The following is a 19,775-nucleotide window of genomic DNA, read 5'->3' as shown; positions in this document are numbered from 1 at the left end:
ATCTCTTTCTCTCCGAGAAAGGAGAGGGAGACGGCGCTAGGGTAAAGCGCTCCGTTTCCATGACAACTGTGTGGGTGGGGTGGGGGCGTATGAAAACCCGATTGCCTCCGGCTCGAACCTGCCCAGGCGCGGGGCTTGCTCTGGATCCGCCAACTAACTATTACCCGTTGGGGCGGGGCACCCTGGGATATTCCACCTCAGGCGGGTGCAGTAGCCATGGCAACCCGTCAACCTTCCAACCGTGCCTGGGGGGGGCCCCCCTGTCCACACACTGACGTCATGGCGCGGGGAGGGAGGGTGATCCTGGCGCAGGTATGACTTTAAGCAAATGCGCGGAGGCAGGAATGAAGCTAGAACACGGGTTAGGTGAGCTGGAAAAAAGGATGATGGAATTAAGTCGGGGCCGAGAAATTTGTTTTGCATCCTGCAGGAGTTCTCAAGGTCATTCAACAAACGGTGCTTCATTCATCTAGTTAACAGTTATTGAGCACCTACGTGGTTCCAAGTGCAGTGAATACAAAAGACAAAAATCTACACCCTCACAGAGCTCACATTTTAGTTGGGAGTAACAGACAATACGCAAAATGAGATACATAGGTGAGGGGCGCCTGGGTGGCACAGTCGTTAAGCGTCTGCCTTCGGCTCAGGGCATGATCCCAGCGTTTTGGGATCGAGCCCCACATCAGGCTTCACTAAGGAGCCTGCTTCTTCCGCTTCCACTCCCCCTGCTTGTGTTCCCTCTCTCGCTGGCTGTCTCTCTCTGTCAAATAAATAAATAAAATCTTTAAAAAAAAGATACATAAGTGAGCAGGTGATGAGTATTACAGATAAATATGGAGGTAGGAACCGGGATTGGGGACTATGGTGCTCATGTGTATGTCTGTAATTTTGAAATAAGGTGGCTTGGGGAGACCTCCCTGAGAAAGTGACATTTGAGTAGACACCCGAAGGAGGTGAGGGAGCAAGTGCCCCCAGAAGCAGGAGTCCTGCCTCCTATGTTCTAGAACCGCAGAGAAGTCGAGTAGGGAGGAGAGGGCAGGGAGGTAGGTGGCAGAGGTTTCATGGATCCCCGTAAGGACGACGGCCCTTACACTGAGTGGGAGTCACAGGCGGGTCCCTGAGCAGAGGAAGGGCACGTAAGCTGATGACTCTGGTTTTAGTAGGACTCCTCGGGGGGAACTGAGTTTAGAAAGCGAGAGTGGAAGTTGGGTGCCCAGTGAGTTGAGGAGAGAGGTGGTTCAGAAGAGAGGTGGTGGTGGTTCCAGCCAGGGGGGTAGCCGTGGAGGTGAAGTGAAGCATAATGGGGTACAGGAACTGTGAGAAGGAAAGGAGTCGAGGGTGACTCCAATGTCTTTGTCCTAAGCAGCAGGAAGTTTGGAGCTACCACAAGCAAAGAAGGGCAGGGCTGCAAGAGGATCAAGAGTTCAAGTTTGCCCAAACTTGAGATGCCCTTTACTCCGCCACGTACCAATGTCAGATAGGCAGGTGGATATTTGAGACTGGACTTCAGGGAAGAGGTTCAGGCTTGAGATATAACTTTAGGAGTTGTCAGTGATTAAATGACATATAAACCCTAAGAAAAGGAGAGGTTAGAGAGGGAGGAACTATAGGTAAAAGGCATGGCCTGAGGCTGGGGCACTCGAGGGTACAGGGCTGGCATCAGCAAAGGGGGCTGAGCAGGTGCATTCAGTGAAATGAGAGGAGAACCAGGGCTGTCTGCTGTCCTGGAGGCCAAGTGAAGGGCACAATTCAAGAACGGAGGAAGAATCAATGAGGCCAAGTGCTGCCTAGAGGTCAAGTCCAGTGAACCTGAGAACTGACCACTGGGACCAGCAGTATGGGAGTCATTAGTGATCTCGAAGAGGGCAATCTGGGTGATGTGGATGGGTTCAAAAGAGGGTTTATTGGGGCGCCTGGTTGGCTCAATCGGTTAAGCATCTGCCTTCTGCTCAGGTCATGATCCCAGGGTCCTGGGACGGAGCCGCATGTCGGTCCGTCAGGCTCCCTGCTCATTGGAGTGTCTGCTTCTCCCTCTCCCTCTGCCCCTCCCCCCACTCGTGCTCTCTCTCTAATAGATAAATAAAATCTTAAAAAAAAAAGAGGATTGATTGATTGATTGATTGATTGAGAGAGTTTGGAGAGAGCCAGTGTAGATGGTCCTTTCTAGCCCAGCAAAAGGGTATATCTGGAAGACAGCCTGGGATCTCGAGAGGTTTATTTAAGATAGGAGTTAGGGGCGCCTGGGTGGTGCATTCGTTAAGTGTCTGCCTTCGGCTCGGGGCGTGGTCCCGGCGTTCTGGGATCGAGCCCCATGTCGGGCTCCTCCGCTGGGAGCCTGCTTCCTCCTCTCCCACTCCCCCTGCTTGTGTTCCCTCTCTCTGGCTGTCTCTCTGTCAAATAAATAAATAAAATCTTAAAAAAAAAAGATAGGAGTTGTAATAATATGTTGTGTGCCAATTCAGGATGATTCAGAAGAGGGGAGATTGACGGTGCAGGTGAGGAAGGGGAGAGTGTCTGGAGCAATGTCCTGGAAGAGGCATGGTGGGTGGGACCCAGGGCAGGAGTGGAGGGTGGTCTAAGGGGCAGGAGCTGTTCTGCCACAGAAAACAGCGGGATGGGGAGGACACGGAGGCAGGCAGGAGGCAAGATGTGATGTCAGGAACATGTGAAGCTTCTCTTCTGTTCCCTATGTTGTCTCAGGAGAGTGGGAAGCAGGGTCTGAGGTGAGAGGGAGGTCCTGAGATTAGGGAAGACGCAGGAGAAAGCACTGAGATAATAAATGAGTGGCCAGGGAAATAGGACAAATAGACCCAATCATTCAAGGTCACTGGCTTTGAAATTGGAGGGAGTTGGGTTTTTCTCTGATCACATTACTCTGAGTGTGTGTAGGGGCACAGTGGGTCACAAGGTGACTTTCACTGGGGCTGGGTTTATGTGAGGTCCTACCATGTGCCCCATGAGGGGTCAGGGTCCAGGGGTCAGGGGCAGCCTATGCCAGGCCTGTGGGCAACGTTAAGAAGCTTGAATGAAATCCTATAGGCAGTGGGTTCTGAGCAAGGAAGGACAGAGTCTGATTTGTGCTTTAGAAAGACACCACCCCTCTCCACCCCTCTGTTGTATAGAGAGTAGATGGGAAGAGGGAAGATTATTGGCTAGACTCAAAGGAGAAATCTGGGGCAGGGGCAGGAGGGGGAGAGGAAGCGGGGTGGAGGAGACTGAGCAAGGACAGTGGGAAGGGTAGAAATGAATTGGAAGACAGTCGAGAGGTAGTATGTACGGGGCATGTGACTGTCAGTCGGGGGAGTGGAAGGGAGCCCTGTAGGTGACAGCAGTATTCTGGTCCAGGTTCCGATTGGAGGTATGGACTCGGTTAGGACATGGTGAGTATAAGGTGCTCAATGGGTATTATGGGTTGAATTTTCCCCCCAAAAGAGATATGCTGAAGTCCTAACCCCCAGTACTTTGGAACATGACCTTTTTTGGACATAGGGTCTTTAGAGATGTAATCAGTTAAGATGAGGTCATACTGGCGTAGGGGGCGCTCTTAACCCAACATGACTGGTGTCTTTATAAAAAGAGGAAAGAGGTACACAGAGGAAAGACAGAGACAGAGATTGGAGTGATCCTGCTGCAAGCCAAGGAAAGCCCGGGGCAGCCAGAGGCTGCAAGAGGCAAGGAAGGATGCCCCCCCTGGAGCCTTCAGAGGGAGAACAATACTTCCAACACCTTGATTTTGGATTTCTAGCCTCCAGAACTGGGGGAGTACCTTTGTGTTTCAAGTCACTGGTTTGTTGTAGTTGGTTATGACAACCTGGGGGAAACTCACACGCTGGGCATCAAAAGGAGGCATCCAGGACGCTGGTGGCCCCACAGAAGACTGGGTTGGGGGAAGTTGGATCTAAATCAGGTCTGGAGCTCATGAGAAGGCGGGAGTCAGAGAGCCACAGGCAGAGGTGAGGCGTGTGGAGCTCTGCAGTCGTGGGTATAGGAGGTCAGAGAGCAAGGGCCCTGGGATGGGGTAGATCAGGGAAGCCTTTCTAAGGCTTGTTTTCCAAACTGTGGGTCCTGAAAAATACTTACTGGATTGCAACAAGCATTAAAGAAACAAAAATAAAGCAGAACAGAAAAAAAGTCAGACTGTGCCGTATGGAGTAAGGTAAGTATTGCCCTGAGGAACTTTGGTTTGTTATAACTTTGGTTTGTTATATATTTTTAGATTCTTGAGACATGTCTCAGGATAGTGGAAATTGCTCAACTCCGGAGCCAGCCTATCAGGGTTCAAATTCTCCCACTTACTTGTTAAGTAATGTTCGATAGTTGGGGCTCCTGGGTGGCAGCATTGTTAAGTGTCTGCCTACGGCTCAGGGTGTGATCCCGGTGTTATGGGATCGAGCCCCACATCAGGCTCTTCCGCTGTGAGCCTGCTTCTTCCTCTCCCACTCCCCCTGCTTGTGTTCCCTCTCTCGCTGTCTCTATCTCTGGCAATAAATAAATAAATCAATAAATCTTAAAAAAAAAAAAAGTAATGTTCGATAGCTTACTTAACCTCTCCGGGCCTTACTTTTCCTCTCCGGAAAGTGGGGATTAACCCCAGAATCTGCATCATTGGACTGTGATGGGTCAATATGTACCAAGTATCTGAGGGGCTCCTAGTTGTAATAATCGTCCCGCTAATATTACCAAGATTATTATTCTGTGAAACTTTTGTTCCGGGTGTGTGTGAGTGTGTGCGTATGTTGAATCAAGATGCGAAATGAATTTCTCCTTGCGGTTTGCAGTAAAAAGTGAAAGGAACAGAATTTAGGAGAGGAAGTCTCAGCTCTGTTCTTTAAACCTGTCAACTAATTGGATCAGGCCCACCCCGATTATCCAGGATAATCTTCCTTACTTAAAGTGAACTAAATATACACTTTAATCGTGTCTACAAAATACCTCCGTGGCAACACCAGGATTAGTGTTTCCATAGCTGGGGACTGTAGCCTCGCCAAGCTGACACATCAAACTGACCACCATAACCACAGACATAATCAACAAATAAGCAGTCAAGCCTGCTGATTGGTGGGAGGTGTTAAGGAGGAAAGAAAAGGAGAACAGGGTAAGAAAGATTAGGAGTGTAAGGATGGGAAGGCCTCACAGAGAAGGTGACATACAAGCAAAGAACCATAGAAAGCAAGGAAGGAAGTCATGTGACTATCTGGGGCAAGGGCAATCCAAGGAGGGGGAAGGGTAAGTGCAAAGGCCCTGGGGCAGGAATGTTCCTGGAGCATTCAAGGAACAGGGAGGAAAGAATGGGTGGGAAAAGAGGTCTGAGAGAGAGGGCAGGACTTGGGCTTTTACTTAGTGAGACAGGGCTCTGAGCTGAGGAGGAGCACCAGCGGACTTGTGTTTTAATGGGATCACTTTTGTTGGGTTTTGAAGCATACTCTGGGAGGTCAAGAGCAGAAGCAGGGTCACCAGTGAGGAGGTGACTGCCTCAGTCCTGGTGAGAGGTTGTGGGGATTAGATAGGTAGTAGCGGGCTAGGGGGAGATGGTCAGATTCTGGAGTGCTCTGAGAGTAGGTCAGACAGGATTTCTGTTTTGGATATAATGGGACATAGAGCAAGTGATGCGTGACGAGAGTGGAATCTGGGAGAAAGGTTTGTATTTGTCAGAATGACTGACAGAGGAGAGGGAAGGACAGATGGGAGGGGAAAGGGGAAAAGGAAGAAAGGGAAGATAAGGAGAGGAAGGGAGGGAAGAGACCAAAAGGACAGACTGAAAGACACATAAAGCAACAGGAAGAGAAACCTAAAAAGTGATCTCTCAGCGTGGTCAATACAGATTAAAGTTAAAAAGACGTTAGTTAACGGAGCTACCTTTTCCTCTGCTTCGTATGAAATCCTCCAGAATGGGGACGCCTGGGGGGCTCAGTCGATTAAGCATCTGCCTTTCGGCTCAGGTCATGATCCTGGGGTCCTGGGGTTGAGCCCCACGTCAGGCTCCCTGCTCAGTGGGGAGCCTGCTTCTCCCTTTCCCTCTGCTGCTCCCCCTGCTTATGCGCTCTGTGTGTCAAATAAATAAAATCTTAAAAAGAAAAAAAAGAAAGAGAAAAAGAAAAGAAATCCTCCAGACTGGCCCCAATTCTGGTCAACAGTGGAAATCAGCTTTAACTTCTAGTTACACGTCCCCAGGACACTTGGACCTCCACGGGTACACAAACTCAATTTCCGAAACCCACAAAATGGTAGGCACCCATGCACACAGTGGCAACCTGAGGTTCAGGGATTCAACCTTAGGCTCGCACGCTTCAGGGCACAATGGGAACTCTGTGGGGTTCTAGATCAATCTTTAGTGGCTCTGATTTTCCTTCCCCAGCGCTAAGTGGGTGCAGAACTGCGCCTTCTAAGCCCAAAGTGAACCTGGAGGGAGGAGTCACTTCCAAGCATTCACTCCCCTGCATGGAGTGCAGCCTCTGTCTCCTCCTCTGTTCTGTTCGAGAAGGCACAGAGTGGCCGCACAAAGCCCCTGAGAAGTTTCTGGTTGCCCTCCCAGCCCACCCTGCCCCTTGTCTGCCGGCTCTGAGCCCAGGAGGCTGCCTCGTGAGCTGTCGATCTGCCTAGCTGCCTAGTCTCTGTGCTCATGGGGGACGGGGGAGGTGCTGGAGGACGCCAGCCTGCTTGCATCCTGCCTCAACTTACCCACACCTGCAGAGCTCCAGACGCCTCACTTCTGCCCATGGCTCCCTGTCTCCAGCCTTCTCATTAGCTGATTTAGACTGAGCCCCCCTCTCAACCCAGACTCCCCCTGGCACGAAGAGCATTCTGGAAGCCTTCCCTGAATGCCCTGTGTATTGGTTTCTCTGGGATGCCTCAGTTTCCAAGGGCAGCCATAACAATACCACAAAGTGGGTGGCTTAGAACAACACAAATGGGGGGCACCTGGGTGGCTTAGTCGTTAAGCACCTGCCTTCAGCTCAGGGCGTGATCCCAGTGTTCTGGGATCCAGCCCTGCATCAGGCTCCATGCTCTGCTGGGAGCCTGCTTCTCCTCTCCCACTCCCCCTGCTTGTGTTCCCTCTCTCGCTGGCTGTCTCTATCTCTCTCTCTGTCAAATAAATAAATAAAATCTTAAAAAAAAAAAAAAAGAACAACACATATGTACTCCCCCAGTTCTGGAAGCTAGAAATCCTGAAACCAAGCTGTTGGCAGTGCTGCACTCCCTCCGAAGGCTCTGGGAGCCTTCCTTGCCTCTTGCAGCCTCTGGCTGTCCTGGGCCCCCCTTTTTTTTTTTTTAAGATTTTATTTATTTGAGAGAGAGAGAGGGCACATGAGCGGGGGGAGGGGCAGAGGCAGAGGAAGAAGCAGACTCCCCGCTGAGCAGGGAGCCAACCCCACGACTCTGTGCTCAACCGCAGGACCTCAGGATCATGACCTGAGCCAAAGGCAGACGCTTCACCAACTGAGCCCCCCAGGCACCCACTTTCCTCTTCTTATAAGGACACCAGTCATGTTGGGTTAAGCGCGCCCCCTACTCTAGTGTGACCTCATCTTAACTGATTACATCTCTGATGACCTGATGTCCAAAGAAGGTCACGTTCTGAAGTACTGGGGGTGAGGGCTTCAACATATCTTTTTTGGGGGGGGAACAAAATTCAACTCCAAGCACCCATGGAGCACCTTTTGCTCCCCATGACCTAACTGACCCCATACCCCCAACCGGAATCTAGGGGCAACCGCATGTCACCCTCACATCTCCCTTCCCCTGGGCGTCCCAGGAGGCAGCCAGGATGTTGTGACTCGTGGGGAGGCTGGGCTGAGGGGGGAGCTGGGTCTCAGTCTGGTGTGGAGGTCATGAGTAGCCTGCCAGGGGGGAGCTGTTGGCACAGGTGCACGGAGCCCTGCAGGCGTGAGGTGCTGGAGGAGACAGAGCTCGGGGTCCATTGTTCCCTTGGCTTTAGTGTCCTCACCTTCTGTCAGCTACCCTGCGACTTACTCATCTGTTGAATAAATCACTTAACTCATTATAAAAACAAACCCCGCCAACTTGATAGCCACTAATCGCTCATCTCCAGCCCTCTCCTCGGAGCCCCATCGCAGGTGTCTAGAAGCTTCCAGGATGCGTCACCTTGTGAAGCACTTGTGGATATCTGCACGAGCCTCCCAGCCTCCACACTCCAGACCCACCTCAGCATCTTTCTTTCTCATGTCTCTGGGTCTAAAGTGCACCCCCCCACCCATTGTAATGCCTCCAAGTATGGCACGTGACCTCTTGTCCCTTTCCATACCTGGTGCCCACGCTTTGTCAGACATGGTCCCTTAAACTAGGAAGCTCTCCTCCATCGCCCCATTTGAAAGACCATCACTTTGCGGCCCGATGCAGCTCTCTCTTCCTCCGGGGCTCCCCCTGCTGCCTGGGGCCCACCACGGCTCTGGGGTTGGAGTGTCCTCTTTTTATCTTTTGGCTTCACTTGGGAGTCTCTGTTGTGCACAGAGCTGTGTGTTTGGAAAAGCTGTGTTTTATGAGGTCCTGAACTGGGCTCTTTGGTTCTCTGTGTGACTAGTGTATGTACGAAGGGGCCCACAGTGCAATTCTGGGGAAGTGCCATAAAGGTCAAGTTCTCCCCAGGGTCTGCAAGATTCTTAACTGCCCTCCCCATGTGACTCTGATCTTCGCTCTTATCACTCAGCCAGCCTCCTGCCACCACAGGGCCTTTGAACCTGCCGTCCCCTCTGCCCGGAATGCCATTCCTCCACATAGTCTCCATAGTCTCTGCTTGCCTCATTTCATTTGGATTTTGCTCACACGTCACCTCCACAGAAAGGCCTTCCCTGACTGCCCCGTAGAAAACAGTCTCTCCTTTTTCCCTGCATCCCTTTACCCTACCTGCCTTTCCTGCAGAGCTCTTCTCACCCACCTGACATGTTATTACGTGCTTGTTGATGGATGGTCAATGCGCCCCCTGCCCCACAAGAAAGTCAGCTCCGCGAGGGCGGGAGTATCATCTGCTTTGTTGCCTGATGTACCCACCAGTGCCTCGAAAGGTGCCTGGCACGAAGTAAGTGATCGATAAATATTTGTGGCCCGGTGGAATCAAAGAAACCCTGAGATGATTTGTGCGTGTGTACATTTCCGAGGGGCCAGGGACCGTGTCTTCCGTTGCCTCTCCAAAGGGGGTCTGGGAGCCCAAAGTTTAAGAACTACCATAAAGTTGGTCCTGGAAGACCTGTGGTCTAGCGGGGCGGGAGAGGGACCCCTGGACAGAGCCCCCAGAAGGACATGGAAAAGGAATCTGGGGTTAAGGGGCGCCTGGGTGGCTCAGGAGTTAAGTATCTGCCTTTGACTCGGGGCGTGGTCCCGGAGTTCTGGGATCGAGCCCCACGTTGGGCTCTTCTGCTGGGAGCCTGCTTCTTCCTCTCCCACTCCCCCTGCTTGTGTTCCCTCTCTCGCTGGCTGTTTCTCTCTCTGTGTCAAATGAATAAATAAAATCTTAAAAAAAAAAAAAAGGAATCTGGGGTTAAGTTGAAGGCTGGGACGTGGGGACCAGTCCCTAGTTGACCTGTGTCGGGGGACATGGGGGGGCACGTCATGAGAGGGGCCCAGGACCCCTTCTTGTTCTGCCTCCTATTTGCCCGGCATTGGGACAAACGTGGTTCCCTCCCCCAGCCTCCAGTTGATAAGACCGAACGAGAGTAATTTCAAACACAACCAGAAACGCTCTTTATTCACCGGAGCTGAACACCTGCGCCCCAGCCCTGAGCCCCAAAACTGAGCAACTTAAAATCTGACCGGAGCTCTTTCTTTTCTTTGCCCCTAAAAGAAAATCTAGGCAGTAGCCTTTCCATCTGGGCACTAAAACCCCTTTCTTGTTGGAGCTTCGTAGATTAAGTGTTGGAGGATGAAAAAAAAAATGGGAGGGGGAAAAAAAAGGCCTTTAGCAAAGGATGGGGATTTGAAAGGTGGGTGGGAGGCAGTGGAGGGACGCCCTCCTGCTGGGGGAAACACCCATGGGTGATTTGCGGTTGGGGGCGGGAGTGCAGTGAAACAGAATCAACAAGAAGGTCAATCAGGGGGAGTTGAAGGGTGTCAGCGCACCCCAAGGCTCTTCGCTCCTAGATAAGCCTTGGAAGACCAAGTGCTCCCCACCCCTGCAGCGTGTCCCCTCCCTTCCCCAGCTCTTGATGGATGGGCTGCTGGGGCAGGGAAGGAACAGTTCAGGGAGGTCCGTGATGAAACCGTGGGTCTACAGGTGGCTGAAGAAGGTGGACAAGGCGGGTCTCAAGTCAGAATCCCATCTTGGAAGTTCTTGGGCTAGAGTGGCCAAGCCAGTCTTGTTCACTCTCTCCAAATTCTAAGGGTGGGCCTGGGAGAGCGCGCTGGGTCCTGTAGGTCCCATGGTCCAAGAAATTCCAGAAGGAATAGAATCATGGGGCTGAGAAGTCAAGGGGGCAGGGCTCGTGTCACCAGCAGCCCCGGAAAGACGAAAGATCCATGAACCGGGGCCCAGAAGGAGCCACAAGGCCGTGCGGTCCAGGGGCAGCGGTCCTGCCGCACCCAGAATCCACAGACACCCCTAGTTCTGAACCCCAAGGCCTGAGAGGTCCCAGGGGGCAGAGCCGGCCTGGCTCCCCAACGGCCTCCATTGTTTCAGGATCCAGAAGGGATGTAGCTCGGGGAGCCAGAAGCTCTCAAGGGCTGGGTGAGTCGGGGGAGGGTCCAGGGACTTGGCAGGGATCGAACCAGGAGGGTTGGGGGGGTGTGGGGTGGGCATCTCGCGGTCCTCAGCGCTTGACCTTGCGGCCGGCCGAATTGCGCCCGCTGCGGCGGTAGAGAGACTGCTGGCCGCCGTTGAGCGGGCAGTACTTGAGCGTGTGGGCCTGGCCCCCAGTGGCCCCGCACAGGGGACACACATAATGCCGCAGGATGGGGCACACCACCACGCCCTCTGGGGTCTTCAGCTGGTGGGAGGAGTAGACGTGGCGCGATTCCCCGTTGTGCTTGCAGAAATTGCACAGGGTGGCCAGGCCTCTGCTGGCCCCCAGCCCTCCCAGACCCTGCTCCTGCCCCAGCAGGGGCCCCGGCTTCAGCTCCCCATCCCCCTGGGCCTCTGGCCTTTGCCCCCCACTCTGGATCAGGGCCAACACCACCTGGCTCAGGTTGAAGTAGTCCTTCCACATGTCAAAGGGCGGCAGCTGCATGGCTCCCAGGCAGAGGCGGGGGGCGGCTAGAGGGAGGCCAGGGTCTCGGGGCAGCAACAGCAGGTGCTTTTCTGGAGCAGAGAGGAACTGCACCCCCCTTTTATACTCCCCCAAAGACCCTTCTAAGCAAAGGTGGAGCTTAGGATTTAAAGGGCCCACTCCCTGCCCACGATCTCCATCTGATTGTAATCCCCCACAGAGATGGGGAAGGAGGCCCTTCCCCTTGTCTCTGCTGCTTGCTCGGCCTCCAGGGTGCCCTGCGACTTCTGGAAAGGCCCTTCCTTTCCCTGGGCCTCCATTTCCCTACCCATTCCCATGTGTGCAAATGCCCCCTCGTCCCCATCTTCCCTTACTCCAAGGCTGGGGGTCTCCAAATACTCCAGAACCATTCCTGATAATAATAACAGGTCCTCACCAAGAGCCAGGCGCTGTGCTGCACAGTTACGTGAGTGATCTGATCTCATTCTCACAACGTCTGTGTGGGAAACACAGTTGTGAGTCCCACATGATAGACGAGTTACCTGAAGCTCAGAGAGGGATACTCACTGGCCTCGAGTCACAGAGCATGCAAGTGTCCGAGCTGGGACTCTGACCCAGGTCCTGAACTGAGAGCCATATATTTAACAAAATTTTTTTAAAAAGATTTTATTTATTTATTTGACAGAGATAGAGACAGCCAGCGAGAGAGGGAACACAAGCAGGGGGAGTGGAAGAGGAAGAAGCAGGCTCATAGCAGAGGAGCCTGATGTGGGGCTCGATCCCATAACGCCGGGATCACGCCCTGAGCTGAAGGCAGACGCTTAACCGCTGTGCCACCCAGGCGCCCCAACAAATATTTTTTGAGTGCACACTACGGTGTTCAATGTTGTAGAAATGAGGTCTATGTTCTAGAAATGAGATCTATGAGATCCACATGCTTTGAGCCTCATAACCACTCGGGGAGTTGGGCATTACCACTTGCAGTTTACAGAGAAGGCTATGAAGCTCAGAGAGGTTAAGGAATGTACTTAAGGTTGCTCAGCAGGGAAATGGCACAGTTGGAATTCACAATCAGTCTGACACTGGAAATACTGGGTATCGATCTTAGAGGCAGTGGAGGACAGTGGCCTGGTACAGTGTCACTTTGAACGCTCCGCTGTGGCCCTGTGCATTGTCCCACATCCTACCTAACCTTGGGAGCCAGAAAAACCTTGCCTCCTGCCCACACCCCCTCCAGGAATTCTTCCTCCACTAACCTCCATCTGTCGCCTTGACCATTCAGGGCGGAGTCACTGAAGCTCTTTATGTTGGATGCTGGAAACCCAGCAGTGACCCGGCAAATCTGACGCGGGTTTCGTGAATCTGACGCGGGTTTCGCGAGCTACCAGCCCATGGGGGGAACAGCCCGCAAATGACAAAACAATAGACCCAAAACACCCGATTACATACAGACGGGGTGCTCCAAAGGGAGACTGAGCTGGGGGACGTAGCCTAGAAGCTGAGACCACGAAGAAGAATCTTCCAGAAAGAGGGACACAAGCTATGGAGGCCTAAAGTTTGGAGACAGCAAGGGGGGTGGGGCGGACGGAACAGAGCAAGGATCCCAAGATAAGCCAGCCCCATGTGTGGGGGCCGGAAGGCATCAGACCGTGGATTGCCTTTAGGGGATATTTTGGCAACGGTGCGGGCCCCCTGGGTTTGTCATGGAGACTGGCAGTGTGACTGCATTTAGTGGGCAGGGACCAGGGATGCTGGGTATCTCAATAATCCACATGACCAAGATTGGTCTTGGGCCCCACTTCTCCATCCAGCGTCCCCCCTGGACACCCATATCTGTAGAAAACCCCATTCGTCATGATCTGAGTCTGGAACTTAGCCGTGCTTTGCACATGAACACTAGTGCTCTTATGGTATTTACAGATACACAGACTTTTCCTGGAACGCAACTACTGTATACATTGTTATTCAGAGCCGTTCACTGTTTCTAGAAGCCCCACCACCCCAGGCCATGCCAACTGTGGCAACTGTCCAAACAACACACAGTTTGTCCCTGTCTCATTCGTGGGCGTCTACACAGAGATGCTAGTATCTGCCTGATGAGATGTGTTTTAGATCGGCCCTCTCTGAGCATCTGTACATGAAAATAGATCATTATTTTATTGTAAATGGCTGTCTTTTATTTCCCCTTTGTAGCTCTGTTAGGACATGATATTAATTTTTGAAAATACAAACTGTGTGTTGGTGGGCTATATTACCTATGAGTTTAATTTTGAAATATTATTATTATTATCATTATTATTATTTTATTTTAAATTATTTTTATTTTTTTTAAAGATTTTATTTATTTATTTGTCAGAAAGACAGAGAAAGAGAGATCACAGAAGGAGAGGGAGAAGCAGACTCGCAGCTGAGCAGGGAGTCGATCCCAGGACCCCGAGATCACGACCCGAGCCCAAGACAGACGCTTAACAGACTGAGCCACCCAGGTACCCCTAATTTCAGATATTAAAAAGGCATTTCAGGGGCATCTGGGTGGTGCAGTCGTTAAGTGTCTGCCTTCGGCTCAGGGTGTGATCCCAGCGTTCTGGGATCGAGCCCCGCATCAGGCTCCTCCACTGGGAGCCTGCTTCTTCCTCTCCCACTCCCCCTGCTTGTGTTCACTCTCTCGCTGGCTGTCTCTCTCTCTGTCAAATAAATAAATAAAATCTTAAAAAAAAAAAAAAGATGAATGAATGGACGGAGGTGATCTGACTCTCCAGACCACATTCTCGTTTCTTGCTCTAAACATCCACAGGCCAGTTATAAGTTTTCACACGGTGACTCCTATATCTTGAGTATTTACGATAGCTGTCACTGTTCAGCTCTAATGTCTCCTCCTCCAGGAAGCCCTCTTGACCTTCAGGCGGAACCCCTGGGTCAACTTCTCTAGGTGACCACGTCCTAGTCCTGCCCACTCTGAGTTACCACTGACTGGGAATGGGTCTGTCTCTCCCTCTGGACTGTGGGCCCCTGAGGGCAGGGCTGAGGCTGTCCCTCAAGTCACTTAACCCTCGTCCCTTTCTTCAGTTAAGTGCTATTATTCGTCGTGATTTGCAAAGGTGGCAACTGATGCTCAGAGAGGTTAGGTGACTTGTCTATGGTCACACAGCTGGCAGGCAGCAGAGCTAGGATTCCAACCCGGGTCTGCCAGAGCCCAAAGTCTTTGGCCTTAACCACTGCCCTATGCTGCCTCAATAGATACTTATCAGCACAATAATAAATAAATGCATGCGTCCAAGAGCTCCAGAGAGCCTTCCAGACCACCTGGGCTAGCTCGCTCCACTTTCTTATTTTGCAGATGTGGAAACAGGCCTCTGGATGGGAAGGATTCAAGAATTCAGTTCTTTGAGCCACGGTTCCTGGCCAAGGTCCCTGCATTCATGTGCACACCAAGCACTTTCTGGAAAACCTATAAATAAAAGTACACCCCTGGTTATATAGTGGGCTGTGAAGTTTCTGCTGGTTCACCTCCCTGAAGAAGTGAGTCAGACCTCTCTGTTCTAGGGTGTGGTGCCCTTGGTCAGGCAGTGGGGTGACTCGAGCGCAAAACACCCCAGGTTAGTTGGAAAGCATCATGGGTAAATGCTCAGTAATCAGCCCCAGGTTGTAGACCAGCCTTGCCACCTGCTCATTGAATGTGTTTATTAAATATTAGCTAGGATCATTAAGACTCAGTTAAGGCGATAATTTTAAGGGCACTTATTTTTTTTTAAGATTTTATTTATTTGACAGAGAGAGACACAGCGAGAGAGGGAACACAAGCAGGGGGAGTGGGAGAGGAAGTACTAGGCTTCCCCCTGAGCAGGGAGCCCGATGTGGGGCTCGATGCCAGGACCCTGGGATCATGACCTGAGCTGAAGGCAGCCGCTTAAAGACTGAGCCCCCCGGTGCCCCTTGAGGGCACTTAAGCACTGAGCATCTCCTTTGGGTCACCATCGTGCTCTACCCAACTCTGTGAATAGGGTGTATTAAGAGCCCCATTCTACAGATGCGCAACGGGAAGCGCGGAGGGGCAGAGGGACTTGTCCAAGGTTACATGGACAGCGAGGGTAGGCTGGAGCCGAACTGAGGATATCCTCGTATTCCTGTGAAAGTCTGCAAAAGTGGGTAGCAGAAAGCAGGGGTGGGGAGCCTCGGTGGCTTAGTCAGTTAAGTGTCTGACTCTTGATTTTGGCTCAGGTCACGATCTCAGGGTCGTGGGATCAAACCCCGTGTAGGGCTCTGCGCTGGGCGTGGAGCCTGCTTAAGATTCTCTCTCTCTCTCCTCCACCCCCCCAAAAAAAAGCAGGGGAGTGGGATGGGACTTGCCAGGTGTAGGGACTGTAGGATGAGGGGGGAAACGGAAAGATGGGGGTAGCTGAGCCACACAGATTTTCACAGGGAGAACCCATGAGACCTGCCCGCCAGGGGTGGACCTTCTTGAAGGCAGAAGAGACCAGAATCCACCATGTATAAGAAGGCTCCAGGAGGGAGGGGCCAGGACGAGTATGGGGGTGTCTGGGCTAAGTGCTTTCCATAAAGTCACAGCCAGACCTTTCGCTCAGCAGGTAGGAGCCCTTGCATGTGGATAGGGACACGAGTGCCGGTCGCCGCAGCTGTGGCATCCGCAGCACTGTGAGGGTGACTATGGACAGGTGGAGGTTCCAAGGTTCCATGACTCCCCTTAATAATGGCACCTACTGTCTGGAGACTCTCAGATTCTGTTGCTTGCAAGTCTGTGGGTTTTGATTTTTTTTTTTCTTTATTGCTTATTACGCGCCCCACCTCCACTCCCCACCCCCGGTCGTTTTTTCCTAGGACTCTGTTATTAGGGCCGTGGCTACCCTTCCTCCCCCTCCCGGTGGCGTTTTACTGGCTCAGTAACTGAAGGACATCCCTCCTCAGACAAGCCTTCTTCCCTGGAGTGGCTGGGGCTGTACTGAGGGAAAGGCCGAGATGATACTGATGAGAAATTCATCAGCCCTGGTGTTTACTCCATTACAACCTCCACCCCCGCCACTGCCGCTCTGTCTCCAGACTCCAAGGCTGCCCTGTTTACTCGTGAGTTTCCCTCTCAGCCTGGTGCCTGGAAGTCCAGAAAGGGGCGAGTGGGGCAAGGGTGAGTCAGGAGGAGGGGGACCCAGAGAACTTTCTGGGGAGGCACACCTAGAAAAGCAGTTGCGATTCCCAGAGGGACCGAGGGGCATGCTTGTGCAGAGACCAAGATGGGGCGGTGACGGGGTGCCTGGGTGGCTCAGTCAGTTAAGTGTCTGATTTCAGATCAGGTCATGATCTTGGGGTCCTGGCACTGAGCCTGGCCTCGAGCTCCCACAGGGAGCCCCGCACCCAGCTCCTGCCTCAGCAGGGGAGTCTCCTTGCCCCTCTCCCCCACCCCACATCCCCTGTCCCTCCCCCTGCTCATCCTCTCTCCTGCTTTCTCTCAAATAAATAAATAAATAAATAAATGAATGAATAAATAAAAATATTTTTTAAAAAAGAAAGAAAGATGGGGAGGTGAGAGACTTCCCCAGGACCAAGGAAGTCAGGGTCATCGTCCTCATGATCTCTGCTGAGTACTGACCAGTGGGATCTCATGGAAGCCTCCCAACAGCTCTGACAAGTAGTCTTCTAATATGCCCATTTTGCAGAGCAGGAAACTGAGGCTCAGAGAGGCAACATCTCTCATTGATGTCCAGTCAGCCTGGATTTCAAATGCAGGTCTGCAGAGAGAGATGAAGGACACCCTCACACTTGTAGGAGAGAGGCTCCAGCAGAGAAAGATGGAAACAAGAGACAGAAAATGAGAATAGTAGGATATGTAGTCTGGTGGTTGCCAGTGTGGCCCCTGTAACCAGAGGGCTGGGGAAATCTTCGCACTGCCACTTCCAGTTGTGTGTGTGTATGTTTAAGATTTTATTTATTTATTTATCAGAGAGCACAAGCAGGGCAAGCGGCAGACAGAGGGAGAAGCAGGCTCCCCGCTGAGCAAAGATCCTGATGCGGGACTTGATCCCAGGACCCTAAGATCATGACCTGAGCTGAAGGCAGATGCTTAACTGACTGAGCCACCCAGGCGTCCTTAACTGTGTGGTTGTGAGCAAGTAATGGCACCACTCTGGACTTCTGTTTCCTCCGTTTAACCAAAAGGGGGATCATTGCCGACTTCCATTATGGGGCTGTTTTGAGGATGACAGCTGACAGCACAGGTAAAGTCATTAGCATAGGGATGTACGTAGTGCACTTTAGGCATTATGGTTAATTTGATTCCCTCACTAAGATTTACTGAGGAATGCTATGCAAAGGCACAGAGAGATGGGGAGAAGATTTGCTCATTCATTCAACAAATATTTACTGATTACTCAATGTGTGTCTGGCACTATTCTAGGTGCTGAAGATACAGAACTAAGCAAAACATACAGACATGTCTGACTTCATGGAGCTGGAACTTTATAAAGATAACAAATAAGACAGACAAATGATAGATAAGATGCTGGATAAGGCTATATATTATAGAGAAAAAAATAAAGGGTGTAGGGAGATAGAGAGTGGTCAGGGAAGGTCTCTTGGAGGAGGTAAGAGAGGGAATCTTACAGACATGTGGGGAAATAATGTCTCAGGCAGAGGGAACAGCCAGTGCAAAGACCCCGAGGTCAGAGGATGACTTAGGTATTCAAGGAACGTCGTGGTTGGGTAGACTGAGAGGGAGAGCAGGGGGAGGTGAGAGATGATGCAGGACCCGTGGGCTACTGTAAGAAATTTGGCTTGTGGTCTGAGTGAGGTGGGAGCCATGCAGGGTGGGGTCTTCTGAGCAGAGAAGGGACATGATTAGATTCAAGATCTAAGGGGTGCTGGCTGCTGGGTGGGGGAAAAGACTATGGGAGTTGAGGATGGAAGCCGGGAGCCCAGTTCAGTTTGCAGGAGAGGTGATGGTGGCTTGGGCAGGTGTAGGCAGAGAAGAAGTGGAAGGAAGCATTGGATGTTAAATATTACATAACAACAGAATAAGGTTTCTTTTTTTTTTTTTAATTTTGTTTATGTATTTGACAGAGAGCGAGAGCACAAGCAGAGGGAACAGCAGGCAGAGGGAGAAGCAGGCTCCCTGCTGAGCAAAGAGCCCGATGTGGGACTCGATCCTAGGACCCTGGGATCATGACCTGAGCTGAAGGCAGACGCTTAACCACTGAGCCACCCTGGCGTCCATCTCCCAAACCTACATTCTTAAAAGTTATTTTTGCAGGGTATAGAAATTTTACACTTGAAGTTATATTCTTTCATCACACTGGAGATTTCATTTCATGTTCTTGTGACTTCCACTGGTGCTATTGTGAAGTCACATCTGGTTTTTGCTTTTTTTTTTTTTTTTTAAGTTTTATTTATTTAAGCAATCTCTACACCCAACATGGGGCTCGAACTCACCAGGCTAAGATCAAGGGTTGCACGCTCTTCTGACTGAGCCGGCTAGGCGCCCCAAAGTCACTTCCAGGTTAACAGCCTTCTGCCAAAAGTAATCTATTTCCTTCCCTGGCTGCTCTGAACTGTTTTGCTATGAGTTCTCAGTGTGTCTAATCCTTTTTGTCTTGTTTTGGACTTGCTGGCTTCTTCAATTGTAGTCTGATGTCTTGTATCGGTTCTGGAAATTTTTCAGCTGTTCTGCAGATATGAACTCTGCCCCATTTTCTCTTTTCTTTCCTTTTAGGATTGGAATTAAGTATATGTGTTAGACCTTTTCCTTAGATTGTCTATTAGCTTCTCCACTTGTGTTTTCCATTTTTCCCTTTCTTGGTGCGATGTCCTGCATAATTTCTTCCGCCTTCTCTTCTTTGGGGTCCATCCAGCTGTTAAACACACCTGTGGAGTTTTAAATTTCAGTGCTCGTCTTTTTCATTTCTGGTTGTTTGGTTATCTTTTGAAAAACAGTGTCACTTTTTATGGTTTCCTCATTCTCAGCAGATATTCCCAAATGTGCACGTCCTTAGTTCAAAGCGGTCTGTAAGCAGAACTTTTAAAACCAGTGTCTAATCATTCCAGCCCCTGAAGTCTGAGCACACCTGTTCTGCGCTCTTGGCTCTTGTGGGTGTTGCAGTATTTCCTCGTGACCCGAAGAGCTGACTAATGATCACCAATGTTTACATTTGACTGTGGGATTTCCCCTAGTCCTGATAGGGGTGTGCCAATGCCAGCGGCTATGTCTGGTTTGGCCGCGCTCTGGGGCTATGCTTGCAATCAGAGCCACCTCCGACCCAGTTCTGCCTTAAAGTTCCTTGACTCACCCAGTTATCTGTTCCACGGGTGGCAGTCTTCTCCTGAGTCATTTCTGAGGTCACAACTTCAAAAGAGGCTTTTGAGAATTCCTTCTCCTGCTCTGCTCAGGGTCAATGCTGTTGTGCCTGGCGTTGGGACAGGGGCAGCCTTACAAGATCTGGCTTGCCCTAACTCAGAAACAACACTTTGGGGTCCCAGTTTATGGTGGGAGGGTCTTCCATTCTAATTCCCTCCCCCTGGGGGCCACAGTATGAAACCCATTTGTGCACGCCCAGAAAACACTCTTAGGAGACAGCACCTTCCCTATATTCTTGCATCTGCTTATACCGTAAACGCTGCCTG

General features: G+C 51.3%; 1 protein-coding gene across 1 annotated transcript; it reads right to left on the bottom strand.

Annotated features, from left to right (window-relative positions):
* Positions 1 to 10,687: 10,687 nt before the first annotated feature.
* Positions 10,688 to 11,174, bottom strand: NANOS2 (nanos C2HC-type zinc finger 2). The gene has a single exon (XM_002928498.3). It carries the CDS (start codon positions 11,172 to 11,174, stop codon positions 10,758 to 10,760), a length of 417 nt encoding a protein of 138 aa, XP_002928544.2. The 3' UTR covers positions 10,688 to 10,757.
* Positions 11,175 to 19,775: the final 8,601 nt, after the last annotated feature.

The sequence above is a fragment of the Ailuropoda melanoleuca genome, chromosome 12 (genome assembly GCF_002007445.2).
Source record: "Ailuropoda melanoleuca isolate Jingjing chromosome 12, ASM200744v2, whole genome shotgun sequence".
Lineage (NCBI taxonomy): Eukaryota > Metazoa > Chordata > Mammalia > Carnivora > Ursidae > Ailuropoda > Ailuropoda melanoleuca.
The sequence above is the reverse complement of the archived record's forward strand: the minus strand, read 5'-3'. Positions and strand labels throughout refer to the sequence as shown.